Source organism: Rhineura floridana, chromosome 4 (genome assembly GCF_030035675.1).
Source record: "Rhineura floridana isolate rRhiFlo1 chromosome 4, rRhiFlo1.hap2, whole genome shotgun sequence".
In the NCBI taxonomy this organism is placed as follows: Eukaryota; Metazoa; Chordata; class Lepidosauria; order Squamata; family Rhineuridae; genus Rhineura; species Rhineura floridana.
The window spans coordinates 205,167,191-205,185,703 of record NC_084483.1 but is presented as its reverse complement, the minus strand read 5'-3'; the positions used below and the strand labels follow the sequence as shown (position 1 = coordinate 205,185,703).

The 18,513-nt window shown below is 46.0% G+C and overlaps 1 protein-coding gene across 2 annotated transcripts in view; it reads right to left on the bottom strand.

The window, feature by feature from the left end:
- Positions 1–7,624: 7,624 nt before the first annotated feature.
- The window catches only part of PINX1 (PIN2 (TERF1) interacting telomerase inhibitor 1), a 63,002-nt gene continuing 52,113 nt past the window's right edge, over positions 7,625–18,513 (bottom strand). The window contains exons 7-8 of one of the 2 annotated variants that reach the window (XM_061625812.1): positions 15,752–15,809; positions 9,796–9,908 (exon numbers count right to left, since the gene is read on the bottom strand). In XM_061625812.1, coding sequence (XP_061481796.1) covers positions 9,895–9,908; positions 15,752–15,809 — 72 coding nt within the window. In that variant the 3' untranslated portion in view covers positions 9,796–9,894. Of the gene's footprint in view, positions 9,909–15,751; positions 15,810–18,513 lie in introns of both variants that reach the window. The other variant, XM_061625810.1, reaches the window with a different exon arrangement.

The following is an 18,513-nucleotide window of genomic DNA, read 5'->3' as shown; positions in this document are numbered from 1 at the left end:
CTGGGCTCTACTCTAAAACATATCAGGTGTGAACACAGGGGAGCAATTCCCGAGCAAGTGCAGAGTGTCCTTGTGTTTACTGCCTGGGCTTCACGCTAGAACATGTCAGGTGTGAGCACAAGGATACAGTGCCCCTGAGCAAGTGCAGAGTGTCCGTGTTTTTACTGCTTGGACTCAACTAGAACATAACAGGTGCAAACACAGGGACACAGTGCCCCTGAGCAAGTGCAGAGTGCCTGTTTGCACTGCCTGGGCTCCACGCTAGAATTTATCAGGTGTGGACACAGGAGCAATATCCCTGATCAGATGCAGAGTGTCCTTGTTTTTACTGCCTGGACTTCACTCTAGAACATATCAGGTGTGAGCACAAGGACACAGTGCCCCTGAGCAAGTGCAGAGTGCCTGTTTTCACTGCCTGGGCTCCACACTAGAGTTTATCAGGTGTGGACACAGGGGGGCAATACCCCTGAGCAGATGCAGAGTGTCCTTTTTTAACCGCCTGGGCTCAAACCCTAGGTCATATCAGGTGTGGACTCCGAGGGATGGTGCCCCTAAGCAGGTGCAGAGTTTATTTCCATAACCTCTGACTAACACCAGAGAATCCCACACTTCCGGGAAAAAAGGAATGGGCCTTTGCATCAGAGAGTGGCAATTCTAGCCAAACTGGAGCCTCAGCTTATCTTTGAAGAGAAATCCTTCGTGCCCTGCCATCTCTCTCCCCCCCCCCCCCCGCAACCAAACAAAAGGAAACACAGAAAACCCACCTCAGGCGTCTTGCTCCAAAGGGAACCAGTTTACAGGAGGATGGGAGAAGCCCACTCCTGAGATTGCAGATCCTTTTAAATACAGGAATGTCACTGCAGAAAGACACACCACACCCCCACCGGTTTGGGAAAGAAAACATTGCAAATGCTTCCTCCTTCCTCCTTTTCAATCTCCCCAGGTTTTGTATGAGCTAGAGGTCACCGGATCCCTCAGCTCCAGAACTTTTCAGTGCCAAGACTTGAGAATGACTCTGAGCATGTGCAGAGTATCTTTTTTCACGGTCCTGTGTAACCGTCTACTGCATGAAAACTACCGAAGCAGAGATACAGAGGGTGGCATTTAATGCTAATCCTAGTCAGAGTAGACCCATTGAAGTCAATAGACATGAATAACTTTGCTTCATTAATTTCAGTGGGCCTACTCTGAGTAGAATTTAGCTGAAATCAATGCAAAGTGAGAAATGCGATCTCTCTCTTTTATAGAAATAGGACTATGCAAGCTTTTGAACTACACAGAGCTCTTTGCCAGCTACAGGAACAGGAAAAAAAGGGATCTTCTTCCCTCTATGGAGCAAAATTGGTCAGGGCTGGAAACATTTTCAAACTCTCCTTTTCATTTCGACACTCTCCTTACCAATGTGCTGGCTCTTTCTTCTTTACATATGCTGTGTACAGAACATAAAAGTAATACAGGGGGCTTCTGACCTTAAAATGTGTTCTGCAAACCCTTTTCTGCATCTTTGCTTGTTCTATGGCATGACATAGTCTGAACTCCACAGCGCAGAAAGATAGGCAGGTGGTCTGCCCTTTGGGCCCATGCCTTCCACTGGAAGCTGGTAACTCAGTGGGTGGAGTCTCTGCCTTGCATGCAGAAGGTCCCCCGGTTCAATCCCCAGCATCTCCAGGCAGGGCTGGAGAGGACCCTGTCTGAAATCCTGGAGAGCTGCTGCCAGTCAGTGTAGCCAACACTGAGCTAGATGGATTAATGGTCTGACTCTGACTTCCAAGCTTCCTATAACCTTCCAGGGAAAGATTCATCTGCCTAAATTTTAATCAGTTGGTCAATAATACATAAATCAAGTCACACATCCTCAAAAGCCCATTATGAGATAACAGGAAATCCAGCGTGGGGGTGGTTTTGGACTTCTAAACCAGGGAGCCATGAGTTCAAATCCCTACTCATCCAGAAAATGGACGAGGAGAGCTTGGCCAACCTCTCTTCTCTCTTTCTCTGACTTAGGATAACCAACCTCTCAGGGTTATTGTGAACATAAAATAGGGCTGGCTGGGCGAGACTATGTTTGCTTCCTTGGAGGAGGGGCAGCAACAACGTGCAAGCAAATCTGGCCCTTAGCTTGCAGCTCTGCTAATTCTAACTGGCCCCCACGACCACTCAGTCCATCTTTAGCTGATCATCCTGGTTAAACCCAATCAAATCCCCACTACATTCAATAGGATTCACTCTCAGGTCACCGTGACATGGGGCTGTAGGCCAAAGCTGGCAGCTTCACTTCCAAACTGTGGGATTTGATGAACAGTGTTGCACTTTTGCACACAAACACCGTCCTTCCCTTTAAGCCAGTAGGAAGGCAGACGACGGTTGCAAGAAGTCAAGGGCTTGATCCATTGAGAGAAGTATAGAAAGCTTCCTTTATACTGAGTCAGCCAACTGGTCTAGCTCAGCATTGTTTTACACAGATTGTCAACAGCTGTCCAGGGTTTCAGGCCAGGAAACTCTCCCAGCCTTACCTGGAGATGCCATTAGGGTTTGAACCTGGGACCTTCTGCGTACAAAGCTGCTGCTCTAACCACGGAGCTACAGCCCTTCCCCAAAGGACAAAGAGCTCTGCTTTCTCTGCTCCATTTCTTAATCTCTTGGATTGCCCAAATAGAGACGGATTAAATTAGAGCAGGCATCACCCCTAGAACCCTCAGGCAGAAGGGAACCTTCAGCTCATTATACCATTAGGAAACACCAGTCTTCTAACTGTGGGTATTATCACCTGAAAATCTTCCCCTGCTTAATCAGTGGCAAGAAGTACTACTCATAAATGGCAGTTTCCTCAGTTAAACTATCACACACACACCGCTACCACCTGCAGCTAGCATGTGTTGGTACTAGTGACTGGAGATATTCACTAATAGGCAGAAAAAACCCTTTGCTGTTTAAGAACATACCTATAGCCCACAGATGTTTCTATCAAACTTTAAAAAGCAGGGAAATTGGGCTGCTATAGTGAATGCACCAGGGGAGCAGGAGACCTGACCTCCTCTCTGAGATATTGTACTGTCCTACAACTTTGTCAAAATGCAGACACAATCTGGGTTGGTTTTTCCCAGTCCAATCCACTTCCTGTGTAGCTTGGAAGAATTTGGTAACGTGATCATTTGCATGCTTATTGAGTTCAATGGGATTTACTCCTGTGCAATCATGGCTAGAATAGGTAAAACTGACTATGGGGGAGTGGAGAGTAGAGGGAAGGAAGAAGGGGGAGAGGGGAGCAGAAGGAGGGGGAGGAGGAAGGAGGGGATTGGAAGGGGAGGGAGGGGATTGGAAGGGGAGGGAGGGGATTGGAAGGGGAGGGAGGGGATTGAAGGGGAGGGGTGAAAGAAGGGGGAGGGAAGGGGCAAAAGGGAGGAGGAAGGCAGGTTTGATGATTTGCATGCTTACTGAGTTCAGTGGGATTGACTCCCTTGCAATCATGCTTGAAAATGAAATGGACAGCCTTCAAGTTGGAGGTAGTAGTCCTAGGACAGGCAAAACTGACCATGGGGGAGGAGGAGGAGGGGGAAGGATGGAGGGGAGGGAGAGGGAAAGGGCAAGAGGGAGGGGATAGGAGGGAGGGCAGATTTGATCATTTGCATGCTTTTAGAGCTCAGTGGGATTTACTCCTGTGCAATCATGCTTGGGAAAGGTGAAACTCACCGCAGGGAGAGGCAGGGAGGGTAGGAGGAGGCAGAGGAAAGATTGGGTGGGTGGGCACTGGGCAGAGGGGAAGCCCCTTTCCTTTCCAAAAGGGAAACTTTGTGAACAGTATCATTCTTTTTCAGGGTTTCCCTCACCTTTTTGTTCCACAGCAGGCACATGTCCCCCCCCCCATTTAAACCAAAGCTGTCCCCGACCACATCCACACTAGACTGTTATTTCACTTTAGGCAGTCATGGCTTCCCCCAAAGAATCCTGGGAAGTGTAGTTAGGGAAGGGTGCTGAGAGTTGCTCGGAGACGCCCTGTTCCCCTCACTGAGCTTCAGTCGCAGCGGCTGACTAGTAAGTAAAAGTTTATTACAGTCAAAGACCAGACAAGGAGCGGCTGACTGTTAAACCAGTCTGGCCACTGGAGCTCTGTCAGGGGAATAGGAGTCTCCTCTCAGCACCCTTCACAAACTACACTTCCCAGCATTCTTTGGGGGAAGCCATGACTGTCTCAAGCAAAATAAAGGTCTGGTGTGGGTGTGGCCCCATGATTAGCCAAGCCCAGCAGCTGTGAGTCTGGCTTTTAGAACACTGACAGTTGGTTCTTACTGAACATGCCTGGCCTTATCATTGACTGCAGTGCTAAATTTCTTAAATTAATTAAAAATCAGACAGGCATTTTTTTAAACTTTTAAACTGCAGAAGATGAAGGTCAGAGTATGGAGAAAGGTCAGCAATAGGGTTTACAGGTACTCTGTGAAGATGGCTGACTTTTAATGAATTTCAGCAATTATGAGAACTCTGACAGAAAAAAGTCCAAAAGGAGTCTGGTTCCCCCCCCCTTTTTTACATTTTGAAGTCTCAATTCTCTCTGACTGTTTTGTGTATCACCATGAAAATTTAGAGGGTTGTTAAGCAAGCGTTTCTGAGTTCAGAACTATAAGTTTTGTAAGGTTTTGTTTTGAAATGAGCTTATGGGAAGCATCAGAATGGCATGGGGGTATTTTCAACTTAACATTGCAGAATGCGAAAAATCCGTGTTGACTATAATATACAGCCACTCTTGTGGCTGTATATTATTTGCATACAGGAGGGTTGATTTTTTTTAAAAAAGTATGTGTTGGGGAGGATGATTCCCACATTTACAACTCTTGAAAAATTGGAGAATGGATTAAAAATTCCCTTTGGATCGAGCTCTTCTGCTCACAGATAACATGACATATTGCAGGAAGGTTAAATGCAATTGTAAATCCACCTTCCTACGTGACCCTGAATAAGGGACACCAAAAGGTGCCTTATACTGGCTGTGGGCATGCTCTTCACCTACAGCAGAGCGTTTCCATTGGTCACACCTGGAAGAGCAATGGGTTGATCTGCCAATCAGCTGTAAAATCTGTTTGAAGCTGAATTAAAAAAACCAGCCTGATCCCACCAGGTTTTTGGATAAAAAGAGGTGGGGGTTGACTAGCGTCATGTGCCAGTTTTCAGAAAAGAGAGGTGGAGACACACTGGAACAGGCAGAACAGTAAGTATTTCTCTACGAGGGGTGTACTCGTCCAGGGTCTTGGGAGGTCTTAGACCACCCCCCAACCTTTTTGGGAGCAGGGTCCCAATGTCTCCACCATCCTACAAGCCAATCAACACGAAAAGGGAGTGAGAAGAGCTGATTGGAGCCAATCTGAGTGAAAGGAGGTGAGTCAGTCACTGAGAAGACTTTTCTCAGTAGCTAATGTCCTTTTTCATGCTTATTGGCTCTTAGCAACGTCTGCTGTGAGAGACGGCATTAACAAGGATCTCATTCTCAACCCCACAGCAAAATAAAGGGGATGGGGGCTTGGCTGTGACTAACAGCTTTTGAATTGTAATGTGTGATATACTGTATATTTCTTATAATGTTTTATAACTTGTTTGGTATGTTATACTGTACTATGTTGTTTTATTATGCTATTGTTTGCCGCTTAGAATTCCTTGGAACTGAAGCGGGATATAAACTTTTTAAATAAATAAAATAAATGAATAAATAAACACGAAGGGATCCTACACTTCTGAACTTGCCACTACTGCTCTCTACCCACTAAGCCAGGCCATTCTCCCATTTAGCTCACTATTGGCTATGTTCGTTGCTGCCGTTTCCCCTGACTTGGCCCTGGAGATGCCAGGGATTGAACTTGGGACTTCCTTTATGTAAAACGTGCCACCTGCCACTGAGCTATTGTCTTTCCCCCCAGTGCATTCGAAATTGCACTCCCTCTTTCACCCACCCACACCAATAGCAAGAGGCTTTCACAAATCATAGGTATGTATAATGGTGTTTGCTGACATCCATGTTTGGACGGGGGGGGGGCTTTTTCAGCCGGAGGGCCACATTACCTCACGGGCAACCTTCTGGGGGCCATATGCTAGTTGTGGGTGGGGCCAGAGATGCAGAAATAGATTAAGAGTAACTGATGTTACTCTAACCTCAGACAGCAGACTGCATTCCAGGTATGTAAACATAGAAGTTTACATAAACACATTCATCTCTTATTTTTTGTCCAGGCAAGCATGGAGGTATCACACTTCAGGGATGCCTTCCATCAGGGGATCATAGCTCAGTTGACGGAGCATCTGCCTTGCATGCAGGTCCCAGGTTCAATCCCCAGCATCTCCAGGTAGGGTTGTTGTTACCTTCCTGAAACTCTGGAGAGCTGCTGGCAGTCAGTGTTGGCAATACTGAGCTAGATGGACCAAGAGCCTGATCCAGTATAAGGCAGCATCCTGTGTTCCTTTCAGGCAAAAGCACTAGAGGAGGGGGGGCAAGGTTCCCATCCCTGCCCCAGAGGGCTTAGGTATTACCTGTGTTTCTCCCTTGATACCTTTGGTAAGCTAACCTTTGCCCACTTGAGTGCCCTCTAGATATTTTGGATTAACACTCCCATCCTGGTGGTGCTGATGGGAGTTGTAGTCCAAACTATCTGGAAGGCACCAGGTTGGTGAAGGTTTTGTTTAACCCATAAGTACGATTTCAGTGCAATCCTAGGCATGCTTTTGTTATGTGCCTTCAAGTCGATCACAACTTATGGCGACCCCATGAATCAGCCACCTCCAGTAGCATCTGTCATGTTCAGATCTTGTAAGTTCAGGTCTGTGGCTTCCTTTATGGAATCAACCCATCTCTTGGTTTGGCCTTCCTCCTTTTCTACTCCCTGCTTACTCAGAAGTAAATTGTACTGCATTCAAGGGAGTTTACTCTCAGGTTCAAAAGATCACAGCCTGAAATGGATTTTCGATCCATTGATTAAATCCCCCCCACTTTAATTCATTAAAAATGTCCCATTAAATCATGCAGACTTTGTAAAAAAAAAAAAAACCCAACAAACACCTTTTAATACAAGTACTTATACAAACTGAAAGGGATAAGCACCGTCCTAGGTGTAGGAGGGAATGTGCTTGCAGGGACTGTTGGGAGTAGTAGTCCAAAATATCTGGAAGGCACCAGGTTGGGGGAAGGCTGGATAAGGGTTGTTTTACTTCATAGGAAGCTTTGGAGATCTGCAGATATGCACAACTGGCCCTAGCAAATTTATATTTTGGCTGCGGAGAAGGTAGCAGATAGGAGACCAGGGCCGGAAACCATCTTAGAACATGTCGTCCTGGTCTGGAAACCATCTTAGAACATGTCATGTGTCAAACTAAAAGCGCACACTGTCCCCATGTGTGCGCAGGGATTACGAGTAAGATGATCTTCTGATCTTTTCCACACTAGCCAGAGGATTATTACACACCTATTTGCTTAAATCTATTTACCGTGTTGGTCTTGCACCTGATTTTCCATCAAGATTGGAGCTCTCCTTTGTTGAAAACAATTAGTTTTGCGTGTGAAACTTCGCAGGTACCAAAAAGAGATCAAAGTGTAGATGAGGGGGAGGGGAGGGAAATTAAAACACACACATGCACACATGCCAAATTCCATTTCAGAAGGCCTGTGTCCCAAAGCTTTATTTCATTCTTCAGAGGGCCTGTAAGGGAGAATGAACCCACTACTACCAAAACAGCCAATCCTGAGTTAGCAACCAAGCTTGAAGGGCGTCGTTTGATTCACGCATTAATAGGCAGCGATCCACTGTTCCACCAGCAGTAATTCATTGCCTGTACTCAGTGCCTCCAGGCTCTTTTGAAGTGTGCCAACAAAATCTAAGGAATGTAGATTTTGCAAACCACAAATTAACAGATACCACCCCCCCACTCCCCTCCCATCTCTGCTAGGCCATTTATTTGGGGTTTTGTTACAGAGGCCCTGTGGGTCAGTTATCACATCGTTTCAAGAAAGCCTGGTAGCGTGACCCGCTCCACTGCCAACGCAGCCACAAATGGGTGTACGGCATTCTGCATCCCCTTCAGCCCTGATGTAAGCTGGAAGCACCATTCAAAAATGTCCTGAATCAAGGCATTTTTTAATTAAGAGAAAAGACTAGGTTTGCAAGCCAAAGAAATGAAACAGACATCAAAATGTGCTCTGTTGTGCGGGCGGGTGTTGAGAACCAGAGTCTAGGCCAGCCTTCGCCAACTTGGTGCCCTCCAGATGCTGGACTACAACAGCAGCAGCCAGCACAGCCTTGCTGCCATCACCCCACACTAAACAGCTGTGCAGATGGACACTGTAGTGGAAAACATCTGAAGGGCACCAGGTTGGAGAAGGCTGGGCTAGGTGTAACCCTAGGGCCAGCATCAGCATGGGGCATTCCTGGGCACTGCAGGGAGAGAGCCCACGGGTGATGCCTGCCTTGGGGGCCCCTTTGAAAAAAATGTGTCATGACCAGGGATTGCAAACAGCTTCATTCGCCACAATAACCCTGATGAAGGGTCCTTCCAGGACCTCCCTGCCAGCAGGGCCCACTGACACAGAAGACTGGGACCACTAGAGAGAGAGCTCAGTTTGTCCAGGTAGCTTACTCTGGTTCACCCGCTGGCAGGGAAGGTGTCCTGAAGACAACAACCTGTAAGAATCCCACCACTTTTCTGAGAAGGTGTGGAAATTGCTTGAGAGCACTACCGAATTTGATTGATATCCCCCCCCCCCATTTAAAATAAATAAGAAAGGCTTCAAGTGGATTTCGGAGCAACCATCGAGCCCGTGGTTTGAAGGCTTGCAGTTTTAGCTTTTAAACGACCAAGGGTGGCGTGGTATACAACGAGCGGTGAGCGGGACGAGTCCTTCCCTGACTTTAACGGTCCTGTTTGTGGGCTGCAAAGCGGGCGCTCTTCCTTTTGACGACTTATTTTGTGGAGGGGGAGGAAGTGCAAATGTGAGCCCAGGACTGCTTCAGAAGACAAGGCGGTTCAGATGAAAGAGCCTGAGGAGTGGCGGGTGGGGTGGTGGCGGCGGAAGGACAAGGGTTAAGCCTGCCCCCTGCAGTTGCTACACATCCCTCAGGCCAAACATGCAAGGTTTTTCTTCAGGACAGCAGGAAGGAATGGGCATCCTGTACGTGGCCTCATCTGCCCCCTCACACGGTCCTTCAATGTGGGTGTGTATTTGTCTGAACCCCCCTAGTTTCACTCATGAACGTGGCTACGTTTGGATACCAGGCTAACGTGCTTGGACAACCAGAAGATCAACAATTCAAGCATGCCAAAGCCCCGGGGAGGCGCATTAGCTGTTAACTGGAGTGTCTCCCTGTCTTCTTTTTCTTCTTTGGCTTAGTTTTTTTAACCTCCTCAGTGGCATGCTTATTTAGCTTTTGGTGCTTGCTCTTCTTCTTCTTCTTTGGCCTTTGCTCTTCTGGGCCATTGGTTTCTGCATCAGATGCTCCAGAGTAGCAGTTTCCTTTCTCATGGGTGCCATTTTGGGATCCGTTGCAAATAAAGTGGCCGCTGATGATCCCCAGGTGCTTAGATTTCTTTTTCTTCTTTTGCCGGATGTCCAGCTCCCCCAAGTCTTCTTCGCTTGAGCCACGATTCCTGCTGCGTTTCGTCTTCGGTCTTCCAGGGCGCTCCTCGTTTTCAGGCCCAGGATGCTTATGCTTCTTTCTCTTCTTGGGCCAGGATCCCAAACACTCCGACTCTGGAGGGGGATCAGGTGGCCGAACACCAACCCCACGCTGGGCTTTCTTCAGTTTTGCCATGCGCTGGGCGAAATACTCCTGCACGGTAAGAGTGCTGGTGACAGTGTTGCTCAAGTCCGCTTGCTCAGCTGGGTCGCTCTTTTCTTCCTGCTTCTCCTTGAGAGAGTCAGTGTCAGAAACATCGGCCTGCAAAGTGAAAGGGTAGAGATCAAGTCAGTGAGCTGAACAGTTTCCCCAAAAGATTTTGCACATTTTAAAATGGAAACCTAGAAGGGGAATTTGGTAAGCAGAAGATTTCTTGAATATCCAGAGTAAATTGGTCATTTCCCACCACCCCTTTCCCTCTTTTCTTTTTATATTTACAGAAAGAAAATATTTTCAATTTTGCGTAAGACAAACTCCGGCATAAAGTATGATTAGGGATGGGATCCGCTGGCCGTTGACCTAACAGGCTGGCATTGATTCACATCCGTTCTGTATCCAGTAGCCACTGCTTTTACCAATCCGTGTTTTTGGTTGTTTTGCTCAGAAAAAATATCGATATTAATATTGATATTTTAAAAGGAAATATCGATATCACTCTTACAACTGACGGCTTAGAGGTGGATTTTTTAAAAAAAAGTCTGTTTACAAAAATAGCTCTAGTAATTAGCTTCGTTAAAATCTGATTCTCAGCAATTGAGAGTAAGCGAATTATTGGAAAATTCTGTAACAAATCCAAATTGGGAGGAATTCTAGCGCATCCCTAGAGGCTATATAACAAAACAGGCCACCGAAGAAAGCGTATGAGCAGAAACACGTTTGGCATTTTTATTTATTCAGAGATCTGCACTACAGCAAGTTAAGAACATCCCAGGTGACATTTTAGCCATTTAAAGAATATGACTGGAGAATCCTAAGAACATTTTACGTGGGGCACAGAAATTTCCTTTCTGTTTAGATTTTTACATGGTTTTTCATATGTTGCGCTTATATCAAATTGATATATGTTCAGTCTAAGAATTTATATGTTTCAGTCTTTGCAATAGATTTTTTTTTTACTATTATCTGTTTGGACTTGCATAATCCTGTTTTTTCTTTTTTTAAGTTGTAAGGTCGAACTCCATTTTTATGTAATAAATTTTGTTAGTATATTTATGGGCATTCTGGATATCTGATATTGTGTATATAGAGATTACATAGTTTATTTAAGTTTGTTATCCTTGGCATTTTCTGCTTTACACTGCCTAATATACCAAGCCAGACCATTGCTCTACCGCTGAGATGCAGCCAACGCCCAAAAAGGCACAGAAGAATCGACCTTCTGCTGAGTCAAACCATTGGCCTACTTAACTCAGTATTATTTATTTATTTCATTAAGCTTATAGACCGCCCCATAGCCGAAGCTCTCTGGGCGGTTCACAAGACAAGAAATAGCAAAGTACAAGACATGTATCAATATAAAACATATAAAAAAGTTAAAAATTATTAAAAATTAAAACAATGTCAGCGTATACTAAACATAATTAATTAAAAAGCCTGGGTGAAAAGAAAAGTTTTAACCTGGCGCCGAAAAGATATTAACGATGGCGCCAGGCGTATTTCCTCTGGGAGATCATTCCACAGTTCGGGGGCCACCACAGAAAAGGCCCTTTTCCGCGTTGCCATCCTCTGAGCTTCCCTATGAGTAGGAACTCGGAGGAGGGTCTTTGATGATGAACGTATTGCCTACACTTACTGGCAGCAGCTTTGCAGAGTTTCATACAGGGAGTCTCTCCCAGCCCTACCTGGAGATGCCATTGAGGACTGAACCTGGGACCGTCCGCATGCAAAGCAGAGGCTCTAACACTGAGCTACGGCCCTTCCCCTAAACACATTTATTTGGAACCTAGGAAGCTGCTGTATACTGAGTCAGACCATTGGTCCGTCTAGCACAGTACTGTCGACACTGAGTGGCAGGAGTTCTCCAAGGTTTCAGGCAGGAATTCTGACGTGAAACAAGACAGCTCCGCATGACTTGTGACTTGCCAAGCTGAATGCAACCCGGCAAGTCAGGTGTGGTGGACTCCTCTCAAGGCCTGATAAATCTCCGGCTGTTGCTGCCTGTGTTGGAAGGCAGCAGTTAGGAGTTGTCGATACATGGTTGGCGGGCCCCACTCTGCCTGACGCACTGCCAGTTTTGCAGGCTGGTAGGATTATCAATACCTTGGCACAGTCATTAACCGAAATGGAGACAGTGGTCAAGAAATTAGAAGAAGGCTAGGACTGGGGAGGGCAGCTATGAGAGAACTAGAAGAGGTCCTCAAATGCAAAGATGTATCCCTGAACACTAAAGTCAGGATCATTCGGACCATGGTATTCCCGATCTCTATGTATGAATGTGAAAGTTGGACAGTGAAAAAGGCGGACAAGAGAAAAAGCAACTCATTTGAAATGTGATGCTGGAGGAGAGCTTTGCACATACCATGGACTGCAAAAAAGACAAATAATTGGGTGTTAGAACAAATTAAACCAGAACTATCACTAGAAGCTAAAATGATGAAACTGAGGTTATCATAGTTTGGACACATCATGAGAAGACATGATTTGCTAGAAAAGACAATAATGCTTGGAAAAACAGAAGGGAGTAGAAAAAGAGGAAGGCCAAACAAGAGGTGAATTGATTCCATAAAGGAAGCCACAGACCTGAACGTACAAGATCTGAACAGGGTGGTTCATGACAGATGCTCTTGGAGGTCACTGATTCGTAGGGTCGCCATAAGTCGACTTGAAGGCACATAACAACAACAAGAAGTAATAGTATAACCCAGACTTTGCCAACCTGTCCAGATGTTTTGGACTACAGATCCCATCAGACCCAGCTAGCACAGCCTGGGCTGACAGGTGCTGTAGTCCGAACCATTTGGAGGGCACCATGTTGGCAAAGGCTGGAACAGACTTTTAAACAAATAGGGCTAAGCACTGGGCACAGACTAACCCAAGGGCTGGAAGACTGCAAAGCTCAACTTTTTAATATTTTTTTTAGAAGAGAGAACATAGCCCAGAGATTTTCAAGTGCCCCCAGAAACACTCCTGGAATCTGTTAGGTGCAATTTTATTTTTGTTCCACTGGCCTTAGTCTTTGGAGTGGGGGGGTAGCAGGAAGCTGCCTTTTGCTCTGCAGTGAATCAAGCACATCTGTATATTCTCCCTTATTAATACACTAATCCCCTAACCATGCGCTGTATGCCTGTGAGACATGAATTTGTAAAAAAAATGAGAAAAGTCTGTGAACTCAAAGACAGCACAAAACTATATTTGACAGAGGAATAAGCAGGGTGGGGTGGGGGTGATGACATGATCTGAGAATATCTCCAATTATCTGAAGGGCTTCCATGCGGAAGATTGGCCAGACAAAAACCAACTGGAAATTGCAAGGAAGGTGATTTTGCCAGATACTTCCTAGTAGAAAGAGCTGTTCAGCAGCGGAACAGATTGTCTCAGCAGGTGATGAACATTCCTTCCCTGAAGGTATGGAAACAGAGGCTAGACAGCCATCTGTCAAGGGCTGTTGCAGTTGCCAAGATTCCTGCACTGGGCAGGGGTTGGACTAGATGACCCAACGGTCCCTTTCAACTCTAGAATTTGCATTGAGCTAGCAAGGAGTGCACAGTGTGGCACAAACCTTGAAAGCCTTCTTGCCCAATCACCGGTTGCATTTTGTGGGGCATGATCCAGCATAAGTGAAGCACTATTCAGCTCCATCGGTTTCAGTGGAAGAGAATTAAGCCACTTGTTTTGCTCTCTCCCACTAAAATCAACTGGGCTAAATGGGCTCAAATCCAGCCGGATCACACTCTGCAAATTGACTGCTTTTGTAATTATATTTGGCAATGTCTAGTTTTGCTTTTGCTAAGCTTAAATGCGGGTTGTTTTTATTTCAGTTTGAAAGGAACTAATATACAGTGGAGAAGCAGAAATTCTGGGATGTACCTCCTGGGATGGCGACACTAAGATGGTGTCAAAAGGCACGAGGGGTGGGGGAGAAGAGACAGTGATGGCCACCAGCTTGGATGGCTTTAAAAGATTAGACAAATTCATGGAGGAGAAGGCCCAGGATGACCATGTTCAACGGCTGGAGGCAATATGTTTCTGAATACATATTGCCACCCTGGGCTCCTATTGGGAGAAAGGGTGGGATATAAATCTAACAAACTACTGCAGGAGGGGAGAATGTTGCTGTGCTCAGGTCTTGCTTGCAAGCTTCCCTTTAGGACATCTGGTTGACCACTGTGAGAGCAGGAAGCTGCACTAGATGGGCCACTGGCCTGATCAAGCTATGGGGCTCTTCTGATGTTCTTAAGGCAAACGTTCCTTCTCCCCAGGCCTGCCCCCACCTTTTCCATCCAACTGCACAACCGTTCCGACGCCGCACTTCACAGGAAGATAAATGTTTCCGCCCACCTCCTTTTGCCAGCCTCAACCAACTACTCCCACCAAGGCTCGCTCTACCACAGCTACGCAACCTGTGCAAAAGGAGAGGCAGTTTTAAACTATCTTTCCCCCAGACACACATTCATTACTGTTAACCGAGTGTGGCTCAAGGAGATACAGGGAGCGAAGTTTTAAGCAGAAACGCAAAGCTTTTAATTCCCTTTCAGCCAACGTTAGACCCGCATGCAGGCCTGGCTGTGGCTGGAACAGTGGAGTTCAGACAAACCCAACATGCCTGGAAAAGAGGGACGCCAGCCAGCAGCTCCTGTATCGATAGGAATTTTAATAACCACGGGCCGCTGAACATGGAGCCAGCGGAGCATGGAGACAGGTAAAGGCAGTGTCAGGGCCAAAAACAAACTCACACATTCAGTTTTGGGGGCACTGATGGAGGACCATTAATCATCTGGAAAAAGACGAGGAGGTGCCAGGAACGCTCCCAACTGCCTCGCTTGAAGGACTCCCCGAGGGAGCCACATGGAAACCGGGCTGCAGGCAGGAGCAGCGGTGGCCGTTCCAAAGAGGGCTGCCAGATTTCAAATTGGCTGATGCTGCTGGTGACCTAAGGCAGGAAGCACTTTGCTGCTGCTGTTGCCAAATGGCGACCAAAGGGAAGAAGGTCCCCCACGCCCTTTGGGTGGGCGCTGGAGGTGAGGTAGTGGCTGCTTCAGCACCAAGGAAGTTCAAGTAAGAACCCAAGAAGAGCCCTGCTGGATGAGGCCAAAGGCCCATCTAGTCCTCCCCTCTGTCCTCACAATGGCTGACTAGATGCCCATGGGAAGCCCGCAGAGAGGACCTGAGCGCAACAGTGCTCTTTCCCACCTGTGATTCCCAGCAGCTGGTATTCAGAGGCTTACTGTCTCCGACAGTGGACAGATCCATGCTGTGACATTTTGTCACACGTCCCACTCAGCCGGACCTGGAGGAGGAGCTGCATACGAAGACCATGCTCATCATAACTGAGGGGTCCTGATATTGAGGGGGATTCCCAGTGATTCTGCTTCTAGGCGCTTGCAGCAGTGATGAAGGGCGTATCGTAAGAAAATCCCTGCTGGATCAGGCCACAGGCCCCTCAGTTCCATCATCCCATTCTCACAGTAGCCAACCAGATGCCCTAACAGGAAGCCTGCAATCAGGACCTGCAATTCCCAGCAACTGGTGTGCACTGCCTCCAACAGTGGACAGCTTCTGAGTGGCCAGGAGACTGCTGATGTCCACAGCATGCACACACACACTCTTTGATGTGACATGGAGGTAAGGATATGGGCCCCTGTCTCCCAGATGAGTACTACTACCTCAGCCAACTTGAAAGGCAAAACTATGCTCCAGGTTTACCTATCTGGCATTACCCCTCCCTGCTGATTTCCAAATGTTCCTGAAGCACCAACATTTGCTGAGTTGGAAGCAACCCAACAGGCCAAAGATTTTCAGCTTCCTGCCAGGTGCTCTGAACTCTAAACGGCAGAATTGGAGGGGGGGGGGAAACCAATTTCAGGCAAGGTGGGAAAAGATTTGGGGGACTCAGTTCCTTGATGCAAACTGGAAATCTATTTTGATGGTTCGCTTCAGCAACTGACCTCTGCATGGATATGAAAAGAAAGCCACTGGAGATTCTGCATCGATGATATCTGACTCCTGGCAAGATACAAAAGATCTATATAGAAAAGAGTTGTTCAAAATGGTCAAGGTACAGGATAGGTTTTAGACTGATTTGCTGGGATGGCCCATATATTAAGAATTATTGAACAGATGCAATCAGATATATTGACCGTATTACTGGGTGTGTAATTTGATTAAATTGTGAAGTTATCACTTTATGTTGCCAAGCAGTTTGTATTGAAATATTGAATTTACAAACAACAAGCGATATGCTTTTAAATGGCAAACACTAAATGGAAACAGGATATACTTCCATTCCAGAGTGGTGTCAGAAACTGTGGTCCTGAAACCAATTTAGCAAAACTGACTACCTATATGCAGTGAGATGGAATTGTCATTTCTTGATGTAGTTTTTATGTCACATGGGGACCCTCTGTTAAGATTTTGGGGAACTTAAACGTGATGTAGCTAATGTTGAACTTTATTTGCTATGATCAGGTAGACTGTAGTACTTTGGGTGCTCTTTGATTTTGGAATTTCGCTTAGTAAACATTTCCAACCTGTGGGTTGCCTTCAACTGAGTCCTACTCAGACTAGACCCACTGAAATGAATGAACCCATGTTAGCCATGTCTATTAACTTTAATGGTTCGACTCTGAGTAGGACTAAGATTGAATACCACCACCCTGTGTTTAGTTAGTATGCGAACTCGTGCCTTTTAAAGACAAAACCAAAAGCATTCTAATATATAATAATCTGCAGTCTGCAGATAAGCCCAGTCTGTGTCCGAGTTGGGATTGCTTTTCAAAGATGTTTTGTTTTAATGTGTTTTTAAAGATGGCTTGTTTTAAAGTCTGTGTTTATGTTTTAGAGTGTTTTTAGTATGTTTCTTTGCCGCCCTAGGCTCCTACTGGGAGGAAGGGCGGGATATAAATCTACTTAATAAATAAATATGAGAAAAGAGCGCGTACACCCTGTCCTACATTAGCCTAGGCAGACTACACATCTGCAGCTGCTAGGGTTGCCAGGTCCGTGGCCTGAGACTGACCCTGTATCTTTAGGAGAAGAGAAAGCCAGCCAAGTGCAGGTGCGCTTGCAACGCTGTAATGGGAAAAACCACAAGGTGGAATTCTCCCTTCCCCCTGCACAACTTTTAAAGACACAGAAGACCTCTTGGAGGCTGGGCCTGGCAACCAAGAAGTCTTCTGTAACTTTAAAAGTTGTGGAGGGAGGAGTTCCACCTTGTGGTTTTTCCCATTACCGGGTTGCAAGAACACCTGTACTTGGCTGACTTTCTCTCCTAAAGATACAGGGTCAGTCTCAGGCCAAGAACCTGGCAACCCTAGCAGCTACATATTTGGATGGTTGCTGCTATCCCACATCTCTGTAGCTTCCGACTCTATTTAAGTTTTAACTTAAATAAATTAAGAACATAAGAAGAGCCTGATGGGTCAGGCCAGTGGCCCATCTAGTCCAGCATCCTGTTCTCACAGTGGCCAACCAGGTGCCGGCAAGCAGGACCCGAGTGCAAGAACATTCTCCCCTCCTGAGGCTTCCAGCAACTGGTTTTCAGAAGCATTGTTTAACTTATGTAGTCGTTTAGAATTACTTACTTAATTCTGTTGCTTAAAATATGGTATTATTAGTAGTATTACCAGTCCTGGTAGCAGTACTGTTCAGTTTTGAATGTGGAATCTGTATTGTATTTCTTATGGGCTGCCTTTACGTTAAGTCCTACTCAGACCAGACCCACTGAAATGAATGAATGTAAGGTAGCCGTGTCTATAAACTTCAATGGGTCTACTCTGAGTAGGACTGGTGCTGAATCCCACTCTAGATTCCTTTTTGTTCGGATTTTTAAACTGCTTAGAGATTTCCGTTGAAATATGAAGCGGTAATATAAACCAACAAATTAATATTGTCTCTCCCACTTTGACACCATTCCTCAGACTCCTCCCTTTGGCCATCCCTTCCTCCTCCACCACATTCTTCTGGGCAAGTCACTGTTCAAGTCTTAATCCCTTTGCCCTTTCTTGGCCTGCTATTTTTTCCGCCCCACACTCAACTCCTGATTTCTTATGCCCAGGCTTTCTTCGTAGGTCTTTCAGCTTTCCTGCCTGTCTCTAGTATTAGAGCAGCTTCAGGCATTGGCAGCCAGAGACCTTCTGCATGATCTGCTTCTGTGACATCAGGGCAAGCTCAGCCAATCACTGCCAGAGGATTCACTGCCACAGAAATAACATCACTTCAGCCAGGCATTTGCAGGGCATTAGGGTTAAAACCTGGTTCTGTGATACTGTTTGCTAAACTGGTTGTTAAGCTAATTTATGATCTGTTCATGTTCCTATATTATGGAATATTCTTATTATTGATACAATAATAGCTGTTTCATATGACTTACAAATATTTGAAAACATAAAGCATAACAAAATATCAAAGAGAAAAAAAATGTACAATAAAAAACATACAAAACCCATTGAATACTGTGCTCTGAAATTATTTCATTGTTCCCTGCCCTGGGATTGCTCATCTATGAGGATTTCAGATAAATAATCATTTACAACATTTCCAAAAATGAAAAGTTCCACAACCTCCCCTAGGCAGCCTGTTCTAAGGAGCCCATCCGGTGTGTTTCTGCGTGAGTCATTGTTCTGGGCCTCTGAGGGTAGGTAATCCGGCTGTGTCTCGGCATGGAGAGTGAGTGAATGTGACCCAATTATACTTAATGGCAGCGATGTGG